Below are 19,014 nucleotides of genomic sequence, written 5' to 3'. Positions count from 1 at the left end.
GCTGGGGAGGTTGTTTCCGTGGGGTGGGCGGTGCTGGGGGGGGGTCTTGGGTTTCGGGGGGGGTGGCGCTGGGTGGGGGGTTGTCGGTGCTTGGGGGGTTTCGGCCCACAGTTGTTTTCTTTGGAGTAATATGGCCCTTGCCGCTTTACGAGTTGTGCAGGCCTGTTTTAGATTATGTCGTGGAACGGTAAAGGATCTCAGAAAGAGATTTTGTTTTGTTACTTGTCTAATTATACTCTGTAGTGCAAGAAAGCAGTGAACCGAGTAAATACATGGAAAACCCCTGAGGGTTGTTTAGGGTCAGAGACCAGGAACATCAGAGGCTGTTTTTGTTCCCTTCTTTTTTGTTTTCAGTGTTGGTTTTGGTTGATATGCCTGCCCCAGGAAGGAAGGGTCTTCGTTTCCTAGTAGTCCCTTTGAGGTGAAAGAACCTACCTCTTTTCTTTTCTTTTCTTTTCTCTGCAATAGCGGAGACAAATATTCAAGGTCCTGGAAATCCCCAGTGATACCTTTCAGTTCACTGAAGTGGAATATATAAATCAACAGTGCAGCCTCACCTGCAATACGGTGTATGGTACTAGTCACTCTATCTCAAAAAGGATATTGCAGAACTTGAGGAGAAGAGCAATGAGAATGATCAAAGATATGGAAAAACTCATGAGAGGCGTGATAGAGAAGACTAGGATTATTTACCTTACAAAGGAGACAAATAAGAGGGTATATGATAGAAGTATCAATGTTATAGGGAAGGTAGATCAAGGGCTTCCATTCTTCTTGTTTTATAATCTAAGAACAAGTAAGTGAAATTAAAAAGTAGGTAATTCAAAACTGTTAAAAGGAAATACTTGTTCATGCATGATGTGTTTAAGCTGTGGAAGAGATGGAGGCTAAAATCTTGACAAAATTCCAAAAGGGATTGGGAATTTATATAGATATCAAGAATATCCAGAATAATGATTCATTATAATTTTCAATGGTTATTAAGCCTTGTGTTTTTGGTTTTACACCAATCTTGAACTATTAGAAATCAGGATGAGACCTATATGGGATGCAGATTGTTCCACGTATACCAACCGCAGGGTTCTTATGCCATTCTCTGAAGCATCTGGTATTGGCCAGTGTGACAGGATACTTGAGTAGATGGGCTACAGGTCTGATCCAGTCTGTCAGTTCCTATGTTCTTAGAATCAGACACTTCTGTTTGGAGCAGATCATCAGAGTTAGATGACTCAGTGATAAAAGTGTCCAGGCCTGGGTGATGCTACAGCTTCCAGCAGTGCTATCACCAGTGGAACTGTACCAGTTGGGAATTACAGGCTCAAAAATCCTAGTGTAGGCAAGATGAAAGTGTCTATTAGGATTTTGGATGCTGCCTATCACTTGTATCTAAGCACCAATATACTGATTTCTATAGTGTCAATGTATACTTCACCTTATGAGTTATTGCCATAGTTTTAACATTTTGGTGGTTATTTTTTTTTAAATAAATTGTACCTTTGTATATGTCTGGAGCAGCATTTCTAAACCTTGACCATTATCAAAGAACATTTTTTCCTCAGGAATATACCATTTGCCCATGTACAGGGCAAAGTCTCATCATCTGTACGTTCAGGTAAATTAACTGTGAATTTCAGGAAGTTTCCATGGGCAAAATTCTGAGAGAAGCCTGTTCCTGACAGCCTGGTTATGACTCCCGCTCTCATGGTCCCACAGAGTGCTCTGTGCATTTCACTGTTAGTCAGGAAGCCTGTTTGTTTGATGTTAGTGCCTTATATGGGGGCTGTGTATCTGTCCCAAGCTTTTGGTGGACAGATGAAAATGATCTATTGTGGACAATTTTATTTACAAGCTTTGCTATGCATCTTCCCTTGTTAGCAAAATGGGCAAAGTAGCAAGGCACCCATCTTAAACCAATGTTACTTTTAATGCAGAGAAAACCTAGCTTTCCCAAAGCTAATTTTCTTACCTTTTCCCCTGATTTTTGCTCCAATTTCCTTCACACAGCTCTCTGAAGATGTATTTGTTAGACCATTGTTAGTCTCACTTTTCCCCATTAACCTTACCATGAAGAAATTACAGTGAAAATGAAAATCTGGATGCTGCACCCATAGTCCTACTGTGTGATGGGAGAAGAGCAGGGAATCGTTTCCAATAAAAGCTTTATAAAACTGAAATATCACATATCGGCCGTATTACATGCTGGACACAGACACACGGTCCATTGACATGCTTTGCCTGTTACACTTCACCCAATGGAGCTAATTCATTGCAAGACTGAAAGAGTAGGAGACGCCTGACCAAACTGCTGCTGCTCATTGATTTGGTGGGAAAAGCCAACCAAGACCACAGTAGCCTTTGCGATTGGTCTCTCAGTGAGGTGCAACTCCCCCACATACCGTGTCTCATCCCAGGGATTAAAGTAACTCTTGGTGAGGTGTGGGTTCAGGTTTTGGCCTCTCCCCTCCCTTGAAGAAGCCAGAAGCACGTATTGCAAGATCACCAGCAATACCTTGACACTGCTGTATTAGAGCTTGTGCTGCTGCAGGTTCTTTTTAAGAGGTTTTTGCTGTACCGGATTATTAATAATAAAATAATAAATAATAATAAGTAGCTCATAATCTAAATCAGACACAGACAATCAAGTACAGACATGGATTCAGTCCCGGAAAGGTGTAGATTTTCTTAACAGTAATATTTTATTTTAAATTTCTGTAGTCTGTCATTCAAATGGATCCCAAACCTCTTTACTAATGAATTATACACTCTCTATTTAATTACTTTACCCACTGCATAAATGCAGTGATCTCTAGAGTGGGACACCACACAGCAGACTAGGAGAAGAAGAGAAGGAGAATCCTATATCCAACTGAAGCAGGCGCGGGGTGGGGGGGCAGGTTAAGGAGACAGAATGCAATGTGGCATTACAACCAGTTCTCTCATCAGAAAGACAGCATCTCTAGCTGTACAGCACATCGATTAGTTAAGAGGGGAGAGTACCTCCCATTGAACCACCCACTGTTAGTTCTAGAAATGGGATTTCAACAATGTAATCCTCTTCTAGGACATGCAGCGCTCCAGGTGATAGCAACAGAAGGACTTGTAGGGTAGACTGGCTCCTCCAGCATTTTAACCATTGTTTCACCTAGACTTGCTCTGAGCTGGTTTAGACAGCACAGTGATTAGAACAGCAGGAGCTGGCCTGCAACTAGACTCCCACTGGTGAGGCTAACTGCTGGCAGCACCAGTGGGAAATGTTAGGAAAAAAATCTAGTGTAAACACATGCTCTTCCTTCCAAGACTGTTAGGTGCCCACGATACATTAGCAGAATCAGAGAGATCTACACATGGTAGTTGGTCCCAAGCCCCACAGAGAGCATAACTAGTATGATCCAATTTCCCAGCAATAACATGTGAGCTAGGCCCTGACTAGTACAGACCCAATCTCTTGCCAGTTTTATTTCTCTACCACAACCCCATTCTGGAGCTGGGAGCATCATGCTGCTGAAGGTGTCAATTTTCAGAGGACATCAAACCAAGCCTCTGATTACTCATAGCGTTTTCTGAGAAGTCATCATACTGAACCCAGGTTCCTGGCCAAATTCCAATGGACATGAATTCTAGCTCCCTAAATGCCTCCTGCATTTTCAGTTGGATAAAGGATTCTACTTCCGTTCCTGTCCTAAACACCTGTGTACTGATGCTGTTAAATGGCTACCATGCTCCACAGATGGCTGTTTTTCAGCAATCAGGTCAGTGATCCTTGCATATCCTAAGCCTACCCCTCAGGAGGGTTGGATGAGGCTAAAATAAATAAATCCTCACATCCCCTGGCATAGGGGGAGAGAATACAGGACCCTAATATGGGGGTGCACACAGAGCTCCAGGGATGAGGGAGAGGGTGGTGGGGAGTTGCAGGGAGCCCTTGAAATAGAGAGGGATGGGACAGTGGCCCACAGGGAGTTTATAGGATGGAATAAGATGAGCCCATAGTGTGAACTCAGGCAACAGAAGCGATGAATTGTGAAACAACTCCCACCGTCTGTTCATAAACAGACTCAGACTGGCTGCAGTGGAGCCTCAGCAGGATAACACCCAGAAGAAACAGCAAGCAGGAGTCAACTTCTTGTAGAACTTCTGCCAGTCATTTGTTTGTCTCCCTTTGGCTTGGGGTGGGGAGATGGAGGCAGGGAGCTGCTCTTTCCCTTCTCATAGGATCATCTGTTTTCCTGTCTTAAACAGCTCCTCCAGCCTATTAGAGTTCTGAGTACTAAGGTTAGCTCAGTAATGAGGACCCTGTCATTTTATTGTCCTAGATCAGCTAAACCAGAGAGGCATATGTTTGGTATTAACAAGAGTCGAGCCCTTAATTTCTTCCACCTGGACAGGCAGAGCTCTTTTCTTTCCCCCTTCCCCCAATGAGGAAGCCTCAGCTGTTCTCAATTTAGCAGGATTTCCAGGCCTCTGAAACAACTCTCCCCACCCCCAAATGCATGTATATCTGCATAGTAGGAGCAAACCTGCCCCTGCCAGTGAATCCAGGGACCCTTCAGAAGGTGTTTATGGAGTGAATGTCACTACGGGCAAGTCTTGTTTAAAAATTAGCACAGAGTCTGAACAAAGCAGCATGACAGAACCTGCCCTAAAGATGCAATTATTGGCATGTAGCAACTGAGTTATTTTGCAGTTGGATAATAGGAAAAACTATTTCACTAGGAGGGTAGTGAAGCACTGGAATGGGTTACCTAGGGAGGTGGAAAGATTTTTAAGGCCCAGCTTGACAAAACCCTGGCTAGGATGCTTTAGTTGGGGATTGGTCCTGCTTTGAGCAGGGGGTTGGACTGGATGACCTCCTGAGGTCTCTTCCAACCCTAATCTTCTATGATTCTGCAAGGACAACAACAATGTATGGGGGAGTTGAAGGAAGCTGGATGCCCACCACCCTGCAGAGTTGAAGCCTTCGGGAGAAGGGTAAGGGGCCCTGCTCCATTTAGAAACAGGGAAGAGAAGATGAAGGCCACTTCCATCTTTCCTATCGATGGCCTTGCTTTGTCTGTTAACTGGAATTTGCCAGCTCCTTCAAGAATAAATCCCTTGCCCAGAACTAAAGGAAATCCCATGAAGTGCCTGTTCTCTTATCAGGCTCAGTAACTGCTCACCAGATCTGATGCTCCCTCTTTGAAGTGGTGCTCTGGCTAATTGCAAATGTGCTGATGGTCAGGCATAGCACCCCACCCCTTTACATTGTGTGTGAGCAGTTTCACTGTAGATTATCTAGGGTGGGGTCAAACAGGCCTAGAGGAGCATTATCAACATTAGCCAAATGGATTCTAGATTGAGATGAAAGGAAATAATGGGAAGCTGAGACTATGCCCCTGCCCCCCCAGGCCTTGTCTAGAGTGACCAAGCAGATCCGCCCAGTGGTGTGGGCAGGCTCTTACCTGTGCTGTTGAATTGTCAGGAGCCCAGGCCCTTCCCCTACTGTGAGCTATGGCTCCTGTTTTCACCTGCTGCCCTCCTAGGTCTGAAATGAGTTCGATTTTCAGTGACAAGGTGGGTGAGGTAATATCTAGGGTGACCAGATGTCCCATTTTTAAAGGGACAGTCCTGTTTTTTGGAACTTTTTCTTATATAGGCGCCTATTATCCCCCACTCCCTGTCCCGTTTTTTCACAGTTGCTATCTGGTAACCCTATATCTTTTATTGGACCAACTTGTGTTGGTGAGAGATACAAGCTTTCAAGCTACATCTAGCTCTTCTTTAGGACTCTTGATTAGATTTACAGAGCTACTTACAGCAGGGGTGGACAAAGTATGGGCTCTAGGCTGGATATGGCCTGTATCTGCCTTTGTATTCAACATAGGCACAGCCAGTTACGACTACCAGTACGAGAATGCAGCCTAGGTGCTTGGATAGTGACAGTATTGCCTAGTGGGACATGTCTTTGCAGGCTGCCCCTTCATATTAAATAATGAACATAGTATGCAGAAGCAAAAATGGTTCTCCTGAACATATATGTAATCATTCACCAAGCTCTTGCTCACACTATGATGAGCCTCCAGCTGCAGGAGTAAACAAATAGAAGCTACAATCTACATCATTTTATGCAAATGATGGGCTGCTTAAAGATTTCTAGTAAAAAGAGAATTCCACCCCAACACACACAAACCTACCTTCTCTAGCTCTGTGGGATTACCATCAGTGGAGGGATGAGGGCCAGGGATCCACTACCACCCAGATCCTTTATCTATTCCCGTATTGGGGAAGAAAGGTGACACACAGCCCTGAGGCTGCAGTGGCAGCTGACTAGCTGCCTTTGGTTGGAAAAGGAGGTTTCCTTTCCTTCCAGACCCTTACAACCCTCCTCAAGCCAAGACCCTATAATCTAGTTTAGTGCAGTAGACAGGATTCATCTCCCAGTGAACTGAGCAGCAAGTGAAAGTTGTAAACCTAACCAACATTCAATAAGCTCTGGAAAGAGACTTCCCCTGAGGCTACAGATTGTGGGGCTATATTCTGCTGGTTCCTCCCTCTTTATCCTATCTTTGAACTGGCCTTGCAGACACTTTGCAGTCTCCAGCTGTCTTGTCCACTAGAGCGGTCAGATGAGCCAGCATCTCAGTGGATACGATTTCTGGTGGTGTCCCAGCTGTTGGTTGTTTCCTTACTATCATAAGCCATTTTCATGGCATAATTATTCACCAAGCCCTTGCTCCTGGCATGACAGGTCTCCAGCCAGGGCACTAAATAGCCCACTCTTACTATGGCCAGGAGCAAGTTGTTGCCATGTGCTTGAACATAGTTACATTTTTCTCTCAATGCTTTGTTCCTATTGCTAAAATAAAAACACTTTTGGTTTAAAAAGGCTGTTTGGTCACTCTGTTCACAGACTCCTGAAGGGAAGACCTGCAGGTGCTGAACCCAGACGCACCTGTCAGGTTAGCATGGGGGATAACACAGGATAGCCTACAGCCCAGGCAAAAAGTGGGAGAATTGCAGAATTCTACCCCCAGAAAGGTAAAGGCATGAGGCCCAGCACCTGAATGGGGTGTTCTATACAACTGAAGTGAGTACACTCAAAGACAGGCACAAAGGGGACAGAGGTTTAGCTAGTCCTGTAATTATGACAGAGGACTCAGATCAGGAATGGATTCCTGCCCTGCTACAGGTGGTGTTCCTTAACTCATGCCTAGCCCCAAAGGGTATTTGTCTTCTGGTAGCCTCCCCAAGGCCATTTCACTAGCTGCCCCTTCCACCTACTTTTGGAGCAAAAGAAGTTCTTCCAGGCTGAGACCTAGCACCCCTTCTCTATCTTATTCATCTATGTTGACTCATCGCTATCGCTCAGCTGAAGATCCCCAGGGACAATCCCTCTTGTTGCATGATCTTAGCAGGGTGTCATGGTGCTGCTGTCCACCCCAAAAGTGATGGGATAAAGGAGAACAGAGATGGAGAGTTTTTTCTTTAAACACTGATCCCAATCCACAAAGGTACTTAGCTGTCTACAAAACACCTGCTTAGGCACCTGTAGGCACCCAAGTTTCTGTCTCTGGGCATCCACACTGCTGTCTCATTCTAGGCATCTGGAGATCTATTTCTTGCCTGACCCCCAGAGTGATTCACGAACTGGGGGAAGAGAGGTGTTCATTTGCCTAAATCAGACCCAATCCAGCAGATGTGCTCAGAGGCTGTCTACCAGATCAGGTCCTATTCAAAATCTGGCCAGAGGAGGTGGTGGGAGTGCCAGTGCCCACTTCATAACTTGTAGGCCAGTGGGTAGAGCACTCACCTGGGCTATAACAGACAAGCCTACCTCTCTGCCAGTGGCAGAGAAAAGATTTTTGAGCAGGGGTCTCCTCTGCCTCTCAGGGGAGCTATGGGATATTGTGATGCAGGGCTCCCTCAACCTCTCTTGCTGAAACTGTTCCACTATGGCTAAATAAGAAGAGTCATTGGAGCTGGGGGACTGGACACTGGGTCTGTCCCCCACCTCCACATTCTCACACACTCCCGCTCAGCTTCAGCCCATGACACCTACTTATATCCCCTTGAACCACCCTAAATAAGTCCTTAAAGTGTTTGCACCCTTCATTCCATTACAGTTCCTTGCCCATAAGAGTTTTAACCTTTTCAATCACTGCTCATTAATCAGTCCCTGTAACCCCCAATTGTTATTGTTGCTCTACTTGGAGCTTTTGCCAATGGGTCTGGTGGTGAGAGGCCCAGAACGGAATGATGCCTCACCAGTGCCAGATAGAGGGGGACGATCCTCTAACCGCTCCAGAAATGATGCTTTTCCAGATTTAGCACACAACAGTCTGTTTTTTCTCAGACCACTGGAGATTCACATCTAGTGTGCTATCTCCTTCTGTGATTTCCTATCACATTTCTGGCATCAGTAAATCATTTTGCCATGTTCAGTGGGATTCATAGCTCCTCCCACTTCCATAATATTTAGTATCCACCGAGTTCCTTAACACTATTAACCTGCATTTCCAGCTCATGGTATGCCTGGCATGGCCATATCTTCTGCTGGTTGGATCTGGTAGTTATTCAGCAATGAAGTGGTTATGGTGGAGGCATTTAAGTTACTAATTAAGCACCAACATTAACTCACTGGAATAAAGGAGGGTAGGTCTGGCTATACTTGCTGGTTGCAGGTGCAAAAAACCCAGCACCTCAGTCACAGTGGAAAGCCCTCTATAACCAGCAGGGCTGAAAGCTCCCTTCTCTTTGTGAATAAAATTATGTGAGAACAAACACCAGCTCCAGATTTGAGCTTTTGTTTAAAAATAGAAAATTAACTTTCTAACCTTCACAGCTGTGAAGAAAACTATTTACATAGGGCCTAAGCGTAGCTGATGCAGAGATATCTGGCTGAGGCTGCAGATTGTCTGAAACAATAGTCGTTAAGCTGAACTCTAATTATATGCATTTCATTGTAAACAGTTAGCTATTTCACCTCTGATCATTTTAACTTCTAGCACATCTGCTTATCTCAGACTACCTCCAGATCTCTGCTGAGAACTGGTGAGATGCAGCTCTTCATTATCAATACAAAACCTGCAGCATATTAACATTTAGAGGCTGGGTACGGTAAAGTGTTAGAACGAATTCCATGACACGAGAAAGTGAAGCAATAGAATTATTCATTTCCATATTTAATTCAATTAAAAAACCCACAATCTTTTTAAAACAATAAATGTATCAGCAGCTGCCACGGAATCCCCAGGGCCACAAGAGCTTTGCCCTAGAATGTTGATCAAGTTTACAAGCATGCCCCACCCTACAGCTGTCCTGAGCATATTGCCTTTTAGAAAAAAAGAAAAATCCTTCCCCTTACAGTCAGAGGAAGAGGAATCTGTGAAAGCCGCAGCTGGTGTCTCTCTGCTTTCATCTTGGCTTTGATGTGTGTTCTGAGAGAACTGAGGCTGTTGGGGCCAGCACTAGCTGTAGTGTGACCCACAGACAACAGGGGGAGGAGACAAAGTCAGTCCATTGGAAAGTTACTCTCACTTTTGACCTCTCCTCCAGTTGCCAGCTCTCACAGAGGTCAGTTTGACCCATGATTTATAAAGATCAGAAACAACTCAGGGATCATTTCCCCAGACTCAAGCTCTCTGCTACTAGGAATAAATCCCAGAAGATGGGGTGCTTTGCTGGGAGATTAGATCTGCAATAACCCAGAAAAATGCTCCAAAGCTTGTTATGTGCATATAGGGAAACCTGTGTCTGGCCACAACAGCCAAATGTAGTATGGAATCAGTACCAGAGGAGATACAGGAGGAGGGGAAAAAAGCATCTTCAAATGAAAATAAACATCCCCTTAAACTATGAAGCCACCTCTGCAATTTCATCTCCTGAAAGGATGTGGAATATCTCCTTTGCAGTCCCTTTACCAGGCAGAGAGGGGAGACAGCATTGCCTCATCCCTTCTGTGGCCAGCCCAGTTCTGGGGGGTACTGAGTGGGGAGCCTTCCTGGGTAACACATGAGGCTTAGAGCTATCATTGGCAGAGACACGAACACATTTATTTAGAAGGCATCAAATAAATAAGCAGAAATAAAAAAATTCAGTCTCATCTCCAAACCCTACAAAGGGGCCCTGGAGCCAAATGTACTCAGCACTCACTGTCAGCACTCGTGAGTGAGCCTGGTTCAGAGCCAGGGGCAGGCCGACAGGCTGCCACCCTTGGTGTGGAGGAGCAAGAGAGGAGGGGAGAAAAGGATGTGAGAATGAGAAGATGCCAGCCAATTTACTGGCTTCTCCACCTCACAAGGTGTGAGCTTGGGGGCAGGAGCGTCAGGCCTGGTCCTTACCAAGACGCCTCTGATTAATGCTGAAGTTCAATAGCGCTTTCCATCCCACTATTTCCACCTACATCGCCTATGGACTTTTCCTTTGACTCAATTTTTACAGCATACCCCATCACCAGGATATTAGAATGCCTCTCTCTCTCTCTCTTTCTCTCATTGCTATGAAAGGACAGAGGAATGGATCTCACTTATAGTGGAGAGGGTGGCAGAGGTCTTTCTCCAGCCTACACCCAAGCCTGATCCTAATGTTAGAGAGAAAGTGTGATGCTGCAGAAGACAATGAACATGTACCGGTCTTGAAATTGGAGCATCTGGTGGCCTTGGGTCAGCTTGCCACCCCACAAGTGCATGCCCATGGTTTCCTCAGCATGCTTATTCAGGAGCAGCACTTCTTTCTTCCCCTGAATTCACACTTGCCTCTCCCCACCCCACACCCTTTTCCATCCATCACTCCTGGCTTTCAGGCCACCTTCAGAAGCTTCCCACAAGGAGACAATGGCTGCTGGCAGCTCAGGGGAGAAAGAGATCCATGCGTGTAGGGTGATAAATTATTTGTCCCCAGCTGGAGATTGAGAATTTGAACAAACCAGGTCAGCCCCAGGAGGCAGCTGTTTCTCTTGCTCTGGAAGGGGTGAGGCTAAGGACATCAGGCCTGGTCTTTTCCCAAAAAAGTGTGTTTTCCTGGGTAATGCCAATATGAGGATTTCCACCATGGCCCCTTTTCTAGCCAAAGCTCACAGCTTCCCCTGTGATTAATTAAATATCCAGACATGCTCTGGAGTGTCTCGGAGCATAGGTCCTTTAGTGCTTTCTCAGTGCATGGGCTGCTTCAGGGCCTCCTGCATTACTTGCACACGTATCTCTCCACCGTCCGCTGGCACTTCTTGCACATCACATAGCAGCACCAATAGTACTTGCACTGGCACCTCTCCACTACACTCTCAGTGTAAGCATTGTAGCCACGCCCGCAGCACATCAGGTTGCAGCTGTCACTGCCCACAGAGGTCTTGTTGCATTGCCTGCCAAAGTGGAAGCAGATGAGGGCATTGAGGGGCTTTAGGGATGTAATGGCACAGCTGTGTCGAGGTGCTAGTCATGGCATAGGAGTTGAGATGGGTCAGTCTAGGAAGTGATTTGCTCAGCCTCCAGGGAAAGACAAACTATTCTCTGGTGCCGATAATAGGCACCAGGGAATAGTTTGGGAGGGGCTGTTTCTCCCTGAGGGACACTGGAATGATGAGCAGTTTGATGCAGGAAGGACTATGGAAGAGTTTAGACTGGAGGACCATTATCCTCATGACTCATCAGGGTGGGGTGGGTAAATGCTTCTGACTCCACCTACTGAATAGCACAGGGGTTCTCAAAATGGGGGTTGGGACCCCTCAGGGGGTCACATGGAATTACATGGGGGGCTATGAGCTGTCAGCCTCCACCCTAAACCCTGCTTTGCCTCCAGAATTATAATGGTGTTAAATATACAAAGAAGTGTTTTTAATTTAAGGGGGGGGGGAGGGTGTCGCACTCAGAGGCTTGCTATGTGAAAGGGGTCACCAGTACACAAGTTTGAGACCCACTGGAATAGCAGGTTCATATGCCAGGCAGCAGGGCTGGGCTGAGGAATGGACTAGTTGAATCTACTGGGCTCTCCTTTGCCTTTACAGCTGAATCCTGAATATGGGGGCACCTACCATCCTGTACCCAGGGGAGATAAACAAGCTGCTCGGGTTTCATGGGAATCCCCAAACTTGCTAGGTCTGCCAGCTAACTAACTGGCAAATTCTTCCTCCCCACAAAACACTCAAGGTTTAGTATCTAGTGGAACAGATAGAATAAGAAGATGGCTGGGGCCCAATCTAGACCATGGGAGGCCCCTTGTAAGACCATACCATATGAGAAGGGGCTTTTCTCCACCTTTTGCATCCTCTCCCCTCCCTCAAACGGTCTTCAAGTCTGCAGTGAGTTACATGGTTACAAGGTTTGCCTGTGGTAGGGCGTGCGTGATAAGAGAGGGGCTAGGGAGTTCATTAAAGCTGATGCAGGGAGATTTCAGAACCTCTTGCCATTACAGCACTATGCACTCACAATCAAGCTGGCAATGGGACATGTTGTGTGTGTTATAGCAGAGATTACATCATTCAGTCAAGAAGGGATTTAGAGAGAGACTGTTTCTAGGTTGAACTGCAGAGGTAGAATGAGAGACCCTTATATCAGAGGGAGAGTTATAACATAGGGAAGCTACAGCATCTGTAGCTGGTCCTTACCTGTCCTGAGTCCCCAGAGACCCCAGTTTGGGATTCTTTGTGCAGTAGTCTGGAGAACTGACTAGATAAACCAGTTCAGCCTCTCTCACTGGCCTGATGTCCAGTTCTTTGGGCACCAGCTGCTTTCTGATCCCCATGTGCCGGTGGGTCACCTTGATGGCTGCCAAGTACTTGGATTTGAGGTCAATGGCTATTTCACTCAAATCTTGCAGCCCCTTCCAACAAGTCTTAACTGAGCAGGAGCCAGAAACACCATGGCATTTACACTTGGTCTCCAAGGAGTCAATCAATACCTGGAAAGAAATAAAATCAGTAAGGAACCCAAGGCTGGGATTCATCCTTCCCTGACACAGCCCATACATCCCAAGAAGATCTCTGAAGAGCATCCACAGGAGGCTTCAGGATATGAGAAAACATGGCCAGTCATTGGCACCCAGGAGGCCTTATCTCGCTTAGTACCTATGGGGGATGCTTTCCTGTGTTGCCAAACATGAAACCCTGCATCAAGACTAACAGGGAATCCAAGGGCTCATTTACTATGCTTTACTGTCCCTGTAACAAGAGGGTAGTCCTTGGGACAAGTGCCATCCATAAGTTTGCAATGGGGCCTGAAGTTTCCCCTCATTAATTCAGGGGTGTGCTGTGGGATGTTTCCCATCTTGCTCCAAATAGCCTGGCTACGTATGGAGACCTGTAGTCTCTGCATGCCATCCCTCCATAGAATTAAGCAGGAGGGGTAGCTGCTATTTGCTCCATTTTTGCATATTAGGTGCCAGCTGTGGGCTTCTGGCAAATTGTCAGCAAGGCCATTGGTTGGGTTAGTTTGATCACCACAGGTCCATTAGCTACCAGGAGTGGAGGTCTGCAGAGACATACAGAAAAACATGCAGTTCTTAGTATAGCAGATTAGTTCCTGGGGTAAAGCAGGTTCAAAGCTAGGATGGGTCTCAGTGCATCACTGGGAAGATATAAATAGCCAGCAATTATCTCCCTGGAGGTTAGCAAGACAGGGACTCTGCCTGGTTTCTGTAAGGCATGTGTTTGTGTGCATGGGTCATTATAAAGTTACTTTAGCCCATCGATTGCCTCTCCAATGTATTCATGCGGGGTCTCCCAACAATCTGGCAAGAGGCTGCAGCCCTCCTCCGCAACTCAGCCAGAACAACCAGTTATTTCTTAAAGGAGGTGCCCTGGTTGTGGCTGTCTTGCCAATTTTTGTGGCCAGTGACTATACCCACCTGTCGGCCCACTGCATTGTTATGTAGATTCATAAGCCTGGTGGCTTGTCCTCCTGCCTTACTGGACTTCATGGGACCATCAGCAAAGGCAGAACCCATCTGGAGGCCATAGCGGAGATTGTCCCCACAGCCACCCCACCTGAAGCCAGGCCCAGGCACCTCAGATGGGACAGATCCACAGGAACAGATAGGTAGTTCCCCTGAGGCACAGGCCCGAGCGATGGAATGGCTGACAGCAGCAGCAGCCAATGCATAGACAAATGCAGATTCCCTGGTCCCTATAAAGAAAAAGGAAGAATCCCAGAGAGTCCTGAATCCCAGACGTACCAACGTGATTCCTAGTGCCACAGAGCTTTCTTCATACAGAGAAAATCACCATGTACTCTTCAGAATCATCCCCACCTCTCATTCATTTGATGCTAACTGTACGTTTCACAAGGATCTCAGCATGGTGATAGTGGCAGCACAACAACAATCAGAATTCAGGACCTGGGATGAGGGGGCATGAGGGAAGCATTTCCTTTTGGCTGATGCTTCAGGCAACACTGATTTGGGCTCCAGAATGAGCAGTGGCTCGCTCTCCTCAGCCTCACTACATGGGTCCTTTGAGAGAGCAGTGCTATTTACAATTAGTACCTTGGTTTTCTACAGCTCTCTTCACCCAAGGATCTCAGAGCATGCACACGCGCTCTCTCTAGTGAAATCTCACAAACTCTTCACAAAACTGTGGTGTAGGTCAGCATTATTCTCCCCATTTCACAGAAAGGGAAAATGAAGTACAGGGAGTTAGAGCAACTTGCTAAAGTCACACAGCAAAACAACAGCAGCTCCAGAAACAGAACCCAGGATGGTTTACTCAGTGATGTACTTTAACCGCTCAAGTACATCTCCTCTGACAGATGTATTATTTCTATTATAGTAGCACCCTCCCCCCCCACCCCACCCCAGCCCAGCCATTAGGGCCAGAGCCCTATTAGATTAGGGAGACAGGGCCCTCTCAGTTCCTTCCAAAAAGCTACCTTCTTTCCCTCTAGCCAGTAATTCCTTTCACAGGAGCAAGAATGCAAAATTCCTGCTGAGGCAATAGCAATTGGACAAAAACAGGTATAAGAAAAATATACTTCCTTTGTGCCTCCGCCCATCTGCATCCCATTCTGATTCTATTCTTTGTGCTATCTTTTTTCACACTGTTTTGTTCTGTTCTTCACTTTCCCCTGGGATTAACTCTCCCCTTCTTGTCTGGGGGTCTCTAGCAATTGTTATTTTTTTTATGTGGAAGTTAATGTCAGTCACCCAGACAGAGAGCTAGCGCTGAGACTGCATCCTGCAGTCTCTTTGCAGGCTCCAGGCCGGATTCTGATCTCATTTACACTGCTGTAACTTCTGTATATGTCTAGTGACTCCAATATGGTTACTCCAGAGTATCCAACATCAGAATATGGCGCATTGACTACAATGGGAATTTTGCATGTGAAAGGACTGCAGGAGAATGAAAATACAGTGCCTAGACAAGCCGAGTATAGAAATGCCAGATGATCTAGTAGAGCTTCCTTTACCTTTCAGGAGGTCAGGGGTGAAACTGGGTGCATACTCAATGGAAGAGCAGTTCCACCTCATATCCGAGAACGTTTTCTGGCAGACTCCCTTGGTCTCTTTGGCTGCATGTACAATGCTATGCATGAGCTCCAGGTTTCTTCGGCACAGCTGCAACTGGTCTGGGACTAGCCCATCCAAAATCTTACAGTGCTGAGTCTCGTTCCAGGCTACCCTGCTGCCATTCACCATCAGCCCTCTGTCATGAAAGAGGAATTACCATAAACAAGTGAGACAGGGATAGAGAATCCAGTCCAGCCCACTCTTGTTGTGACCAGGGCTCTCACTGGGGGTGAGAGATGAGCCATGTGTTGAGTACTGGTAACTGGATACGGGGCCTTTCACCTCTAGATCAGGAATCTGGTTATAGTCCAAATCAGTGACAGCTGTTCAGCGGTCCCCCACATGAAAAGAGGTGGTGGGCCTCAGGCCTGGTATCAACATGGTTAAAACAAACATAGCTGGTACTAATTGCATCCCTTTGTTGGTATCCTCAGCAGAGGCACCTGGACTGAATAGACCTGACAGCTAAACTCCCCTCTGTGCCTAGAGCCACCCTCTCCAGATCCAGATTGAGGTACATTGTAGGGCAGTGCACTTGGGAAGCTGGTCCGTCCTGCTGCCCTCAGCACTGTGAGTTGTCCTGGTGGCACTCCACCCTTAGAGGCATTCCCTACTGTAGGGAATACGTGTGAACAGCGTGTGGGGTTTAAAACGTATACATCTAGCACACACTTTTGTTACATAGACACACGGGGCCTGATTTCCAGAGGGATGAGCAGCCACAGCTTCTGTTGATTTAAAATAGTGTTGGTGCCCAGAACATCTGCAAATTGGGCTATAAACTGCCACATACGTGTATGTTTATTTATTCTATATACACAAAGGGCCAAACTGGAGCAAATGGATGCTTCCACCCACCCAAGGCTGCATGTGACCCATTATTGCTATGTGTGAACTCAGGGGATCTAAGCAGTTATAAAGACCATCTAACACTTGTATCCTGAGGGGCAAATGTCAGTCTGATTTGAGATGCCACCCACTTAAAAAGCAAGACTGAAAATCCTTCCATGCTAGCCCCAAGGCAGGTAGTGACTAGTTGGCCAGAAGGGCAAAGGGCTTGGAAGGGATGGCTGTGTAGAGTTTAAAATCCAGCAGGGGAACAATGGCACACAGCCTGTGCAAGGAGCTGCAGCGTGGCCAGAAAGTGTCCCTATCCCAGGCTGGACTGCCTAGATAGCAGAGGACAGAGAAAGGGAGCCAGCTCCCCTGGAGGGTGTCCCAGCCTGCCCTGTCCCCAGGCAGCAGTTTAGGGAACAGGGATTTTCCAGCTGAGCTGGGGAGCCCCGGGCAGGGTATCTCTCAGCTGCCGGGGGAGGGATGCGCTGCCATGGGCTGCAGCCCGGCGCCCCCACCCCTCTGCCCTGAGGAGCTACTCACAGCCACTGGATCGCCGCCGAGAGTCCCAGCTGCCAGAGCAGCGCCAGGGTGAGCCGCAGCGGGGCAGGGAAGCTCGAGCCCATCGTAGGAGCAGGCGGCGCTCAGGAGAGGAGCGAGGCGAGTCCGGGAGCAGGGTTGGGGGGCGGCTGGCAGCCCCCGGCTCTTAAAGCGCCCGGGCGCGGCACCCCCCGGGGGGACGGACAATGGGAGTTTCGGGTGCAATTCACACGGCGGCTCCGCTCCCGGCCGGACACGCGGGGCCGTTCGCAGCTTCGTGTCAAAGCCACACAACCCGCCCCTCCCCCGGAAAGGCCGCCGAGCCCCCGCCCCAGGGCCCGGCCAGGTGTCCCGGGGCTGCCCGTAGCTACCCCGAGTCAGCGGCAGTGCCCGCGCCTTCGCCACCCCGGGCCGGCCCAGGGGAAACCGGGGGGCGCAGAGCCCGGCGCGAAGCGGAGTTGGGAGGCGCAGAGCCCAGCTGGCGGATGGGGGGGGGGCGATGCAGAGCCCGGCTGGGGGATTTGAGGGGGCGCAGAGCCTGGCGCGAAGCGGAGTTGGGGGGCGCAGTGCCCGGCCCGGGTGGGGTTGGGGGGCGCAGAGCCCGGCTGGCGGATTGGGGGGGGGCGATGCAGAGCCCGGCTGGGGGATTTGAGGGGGCGCAGAGCCTGGGGACTGACTCGCGGACACTCCCTTTTCCTGGCGCATCAGGGGTTGGGGCCCCTTGGCTGTGCCCAGAGCCAGCCTTCCCCAACGCTGCCCCTTGGGGGCCGCTCTCCTGCGGGCTGGCCCAGGATCTCACGGCAGTGCACGGCGCTGATCTCGCAGAGGGGTCTCTCCCTGGCCAGGCCTATTTGCATTAACATCCCCCTCCGCATTTAAATAGCGTCAGACAAATAGTTCAGGCAGTTCTCAGAGGTGTTGAGACTGTGTCAATCTCCACTTCCCCGGGGAGTAGCGAGGAGCAGGCTGCCCCTTTGAAGAGCCGCTTTGAAATGAGAACTAGGCGGCTCCGGTTTATCTGCATGTGAATTGCTGTGAATCAAGGCAATCAACTGGGGGCGCTGTCCCTCTAGGAGCTCACGAGGGGTTCGTCCCCAAAACCAAGGGGAGCCCCAGTTGCACTGCCCGGTCCCCGCTCCCAGACGGCTCTGGAACAACCCCCCGCCGATTAGAGCAAAGGCCAGTAACGTTACACCGCTGCTTCAAACCCTTAAAGCTCCTGGCTTGCAAACCACCCATGGGATTGACCGAGGCGTGCGAACAGCCGGAGCGTGGCGGCCTCTTCCTGTTCCGTGCACAGGTAGAAGAGCCAGCCAGTGAGTCCGCTGCCAGCCACGGTTTAGCAAATCCACAGCGCCTTGCATTTGCAAACAGTGTTCAAATATTTAGGATTACTGAGCTGCCTCGAAGGGGAGACGATTACGTATTAGTATGTCCCTGTTGCAGATAGGAAGAGGGAGACAAACCGAGTTAAATGGCTGCTGCCGATTTACATTGTATTCACATTCTGGGTGATTTGCTTTACCTAGGGTAGTTCTAAATTACACCTCCTAGAGGTGACAGATTAGAGGGGGGAAAGCCGAATTTTTGAGTTAATTGACTTGACAGCACTTTGTGAATCTTCAGTTTTCCACCTTCCCCTGCAGTCAATTAGGGTCAGATCCTCAGAGGTCCTTGAAATCATCTGAATCCATTTAAATAGTTGAAACCAATGGGGGTTGGCCTCTGGGCCTTCCTTTTCTAGTTTGAGTGGGACTTTGCTGAGAGAAATGGTTTACAAAAATAGTAAAACCTCTGAGATTGGCAGGGGAGTTCAGCAGCAGAGGCAGGAGCTGAGTTAATATTTATTGTTTGGGCATTGGGAGGGGGACACACACACAACTTCCTTATCCCGAAGTTACTGGTTACAGTCTCAACAAGATGCAAGAAGTAGAAGGGAAGGAAAAGTGAGGGTGATAATAACAAGAACTCCAGGTTACTATGTGCCCAGCTTGATGGTTCTGAATACTTTAAATATGTGTTTGCTCATAAATAAAGAATATCTGCTCTCCCTACCTGTCCCTCAATCGAGCCATGATTAACGGGTGCATTTCCTGAGGTCAAGCCTTGAGGGATTTGAAGGAGAAGAACCAAGAGGTGGCTTTACAAATTGTCTCAGGCAGGGTTGAAACT

The 19,014-nt window shown here is 48.0% G+C and overlaps 1 protein-coding gene across 1 annotated transcript; it reads right to left on the bottom strand.

The window, feature by feature from the left end:
• Positions 1-9,151: 9,151 nt before the first annotated feature.
• Positions 9,152-17,167, bottom strand: LOC117883276 (protein Wnt-11b-like). Its single transcript, XM_034782439.1, has 5 exons — positions 16,846-17,167; positions 15,369-15,604; positions 13,813-14,090; positions 12,575-12,867; positions 9,152-11,332 (listed from the first exon to the last, which is right to left on the bottom strand). The coding sequence occupies exons 1-5, from the start codon at positions 16,926-16,928 to the stop codon at positions 11,158-11,160; spliced, it is 1,065 nt and encodes a 354-aa protein (XP_034638330.1). The 5' UTR covers positions 16,929-17,167; the 3' UTR covers positions 9,152-11,157.
• Between the last annotated feature and the right edge of the window lie 1,847 nt (positions 17,168-19,014).

The sequence above is a fragment of the Trachemys scripta genome, chromosome 9, assembly GCF_013100865.1.
Source record: "Trachemys scripta elegans isolate TJP31775 chromosome 9, CAS_Tse_1.0, whole genome shotgun sequence".
Taxonomy (NCBI): Eukaryota; Metazoa; Chordata; order Testudines; family Emydidae; genus Trachemys; species Trachemys scripta.
The sequence above is the reverse complement of the archived record's forward strand: the minus strand, read 5'-3'. Positions and strand labels throughout refer to the sequence as shown.

Bases quoted from the DNA above. Each gene is read 5' to 3' on its own strand.
- LOC117883276 (XM_034782439.1), bottom strand. From the start codon at position 16,928: ATGGGCTCGAGCTTCCCTGCCCCGCTGCGGCTCACCCTGGCGCTGCTC. The intron at 14,091-15,368 runs GTAAAGGAAGCT...TTTTCTTTATAG, and splicing joins CACCCCTGACCTCCTGAAAG to GGACCAGGGAATCTGCATTT. The intron at 11,333-12,574 runs GTAAGGACCAGC...CCACTTTGGCAG, and splicing joins TCTCTGGGGACTCAGGACAG to GCAATGCAACAAGACCTCTG.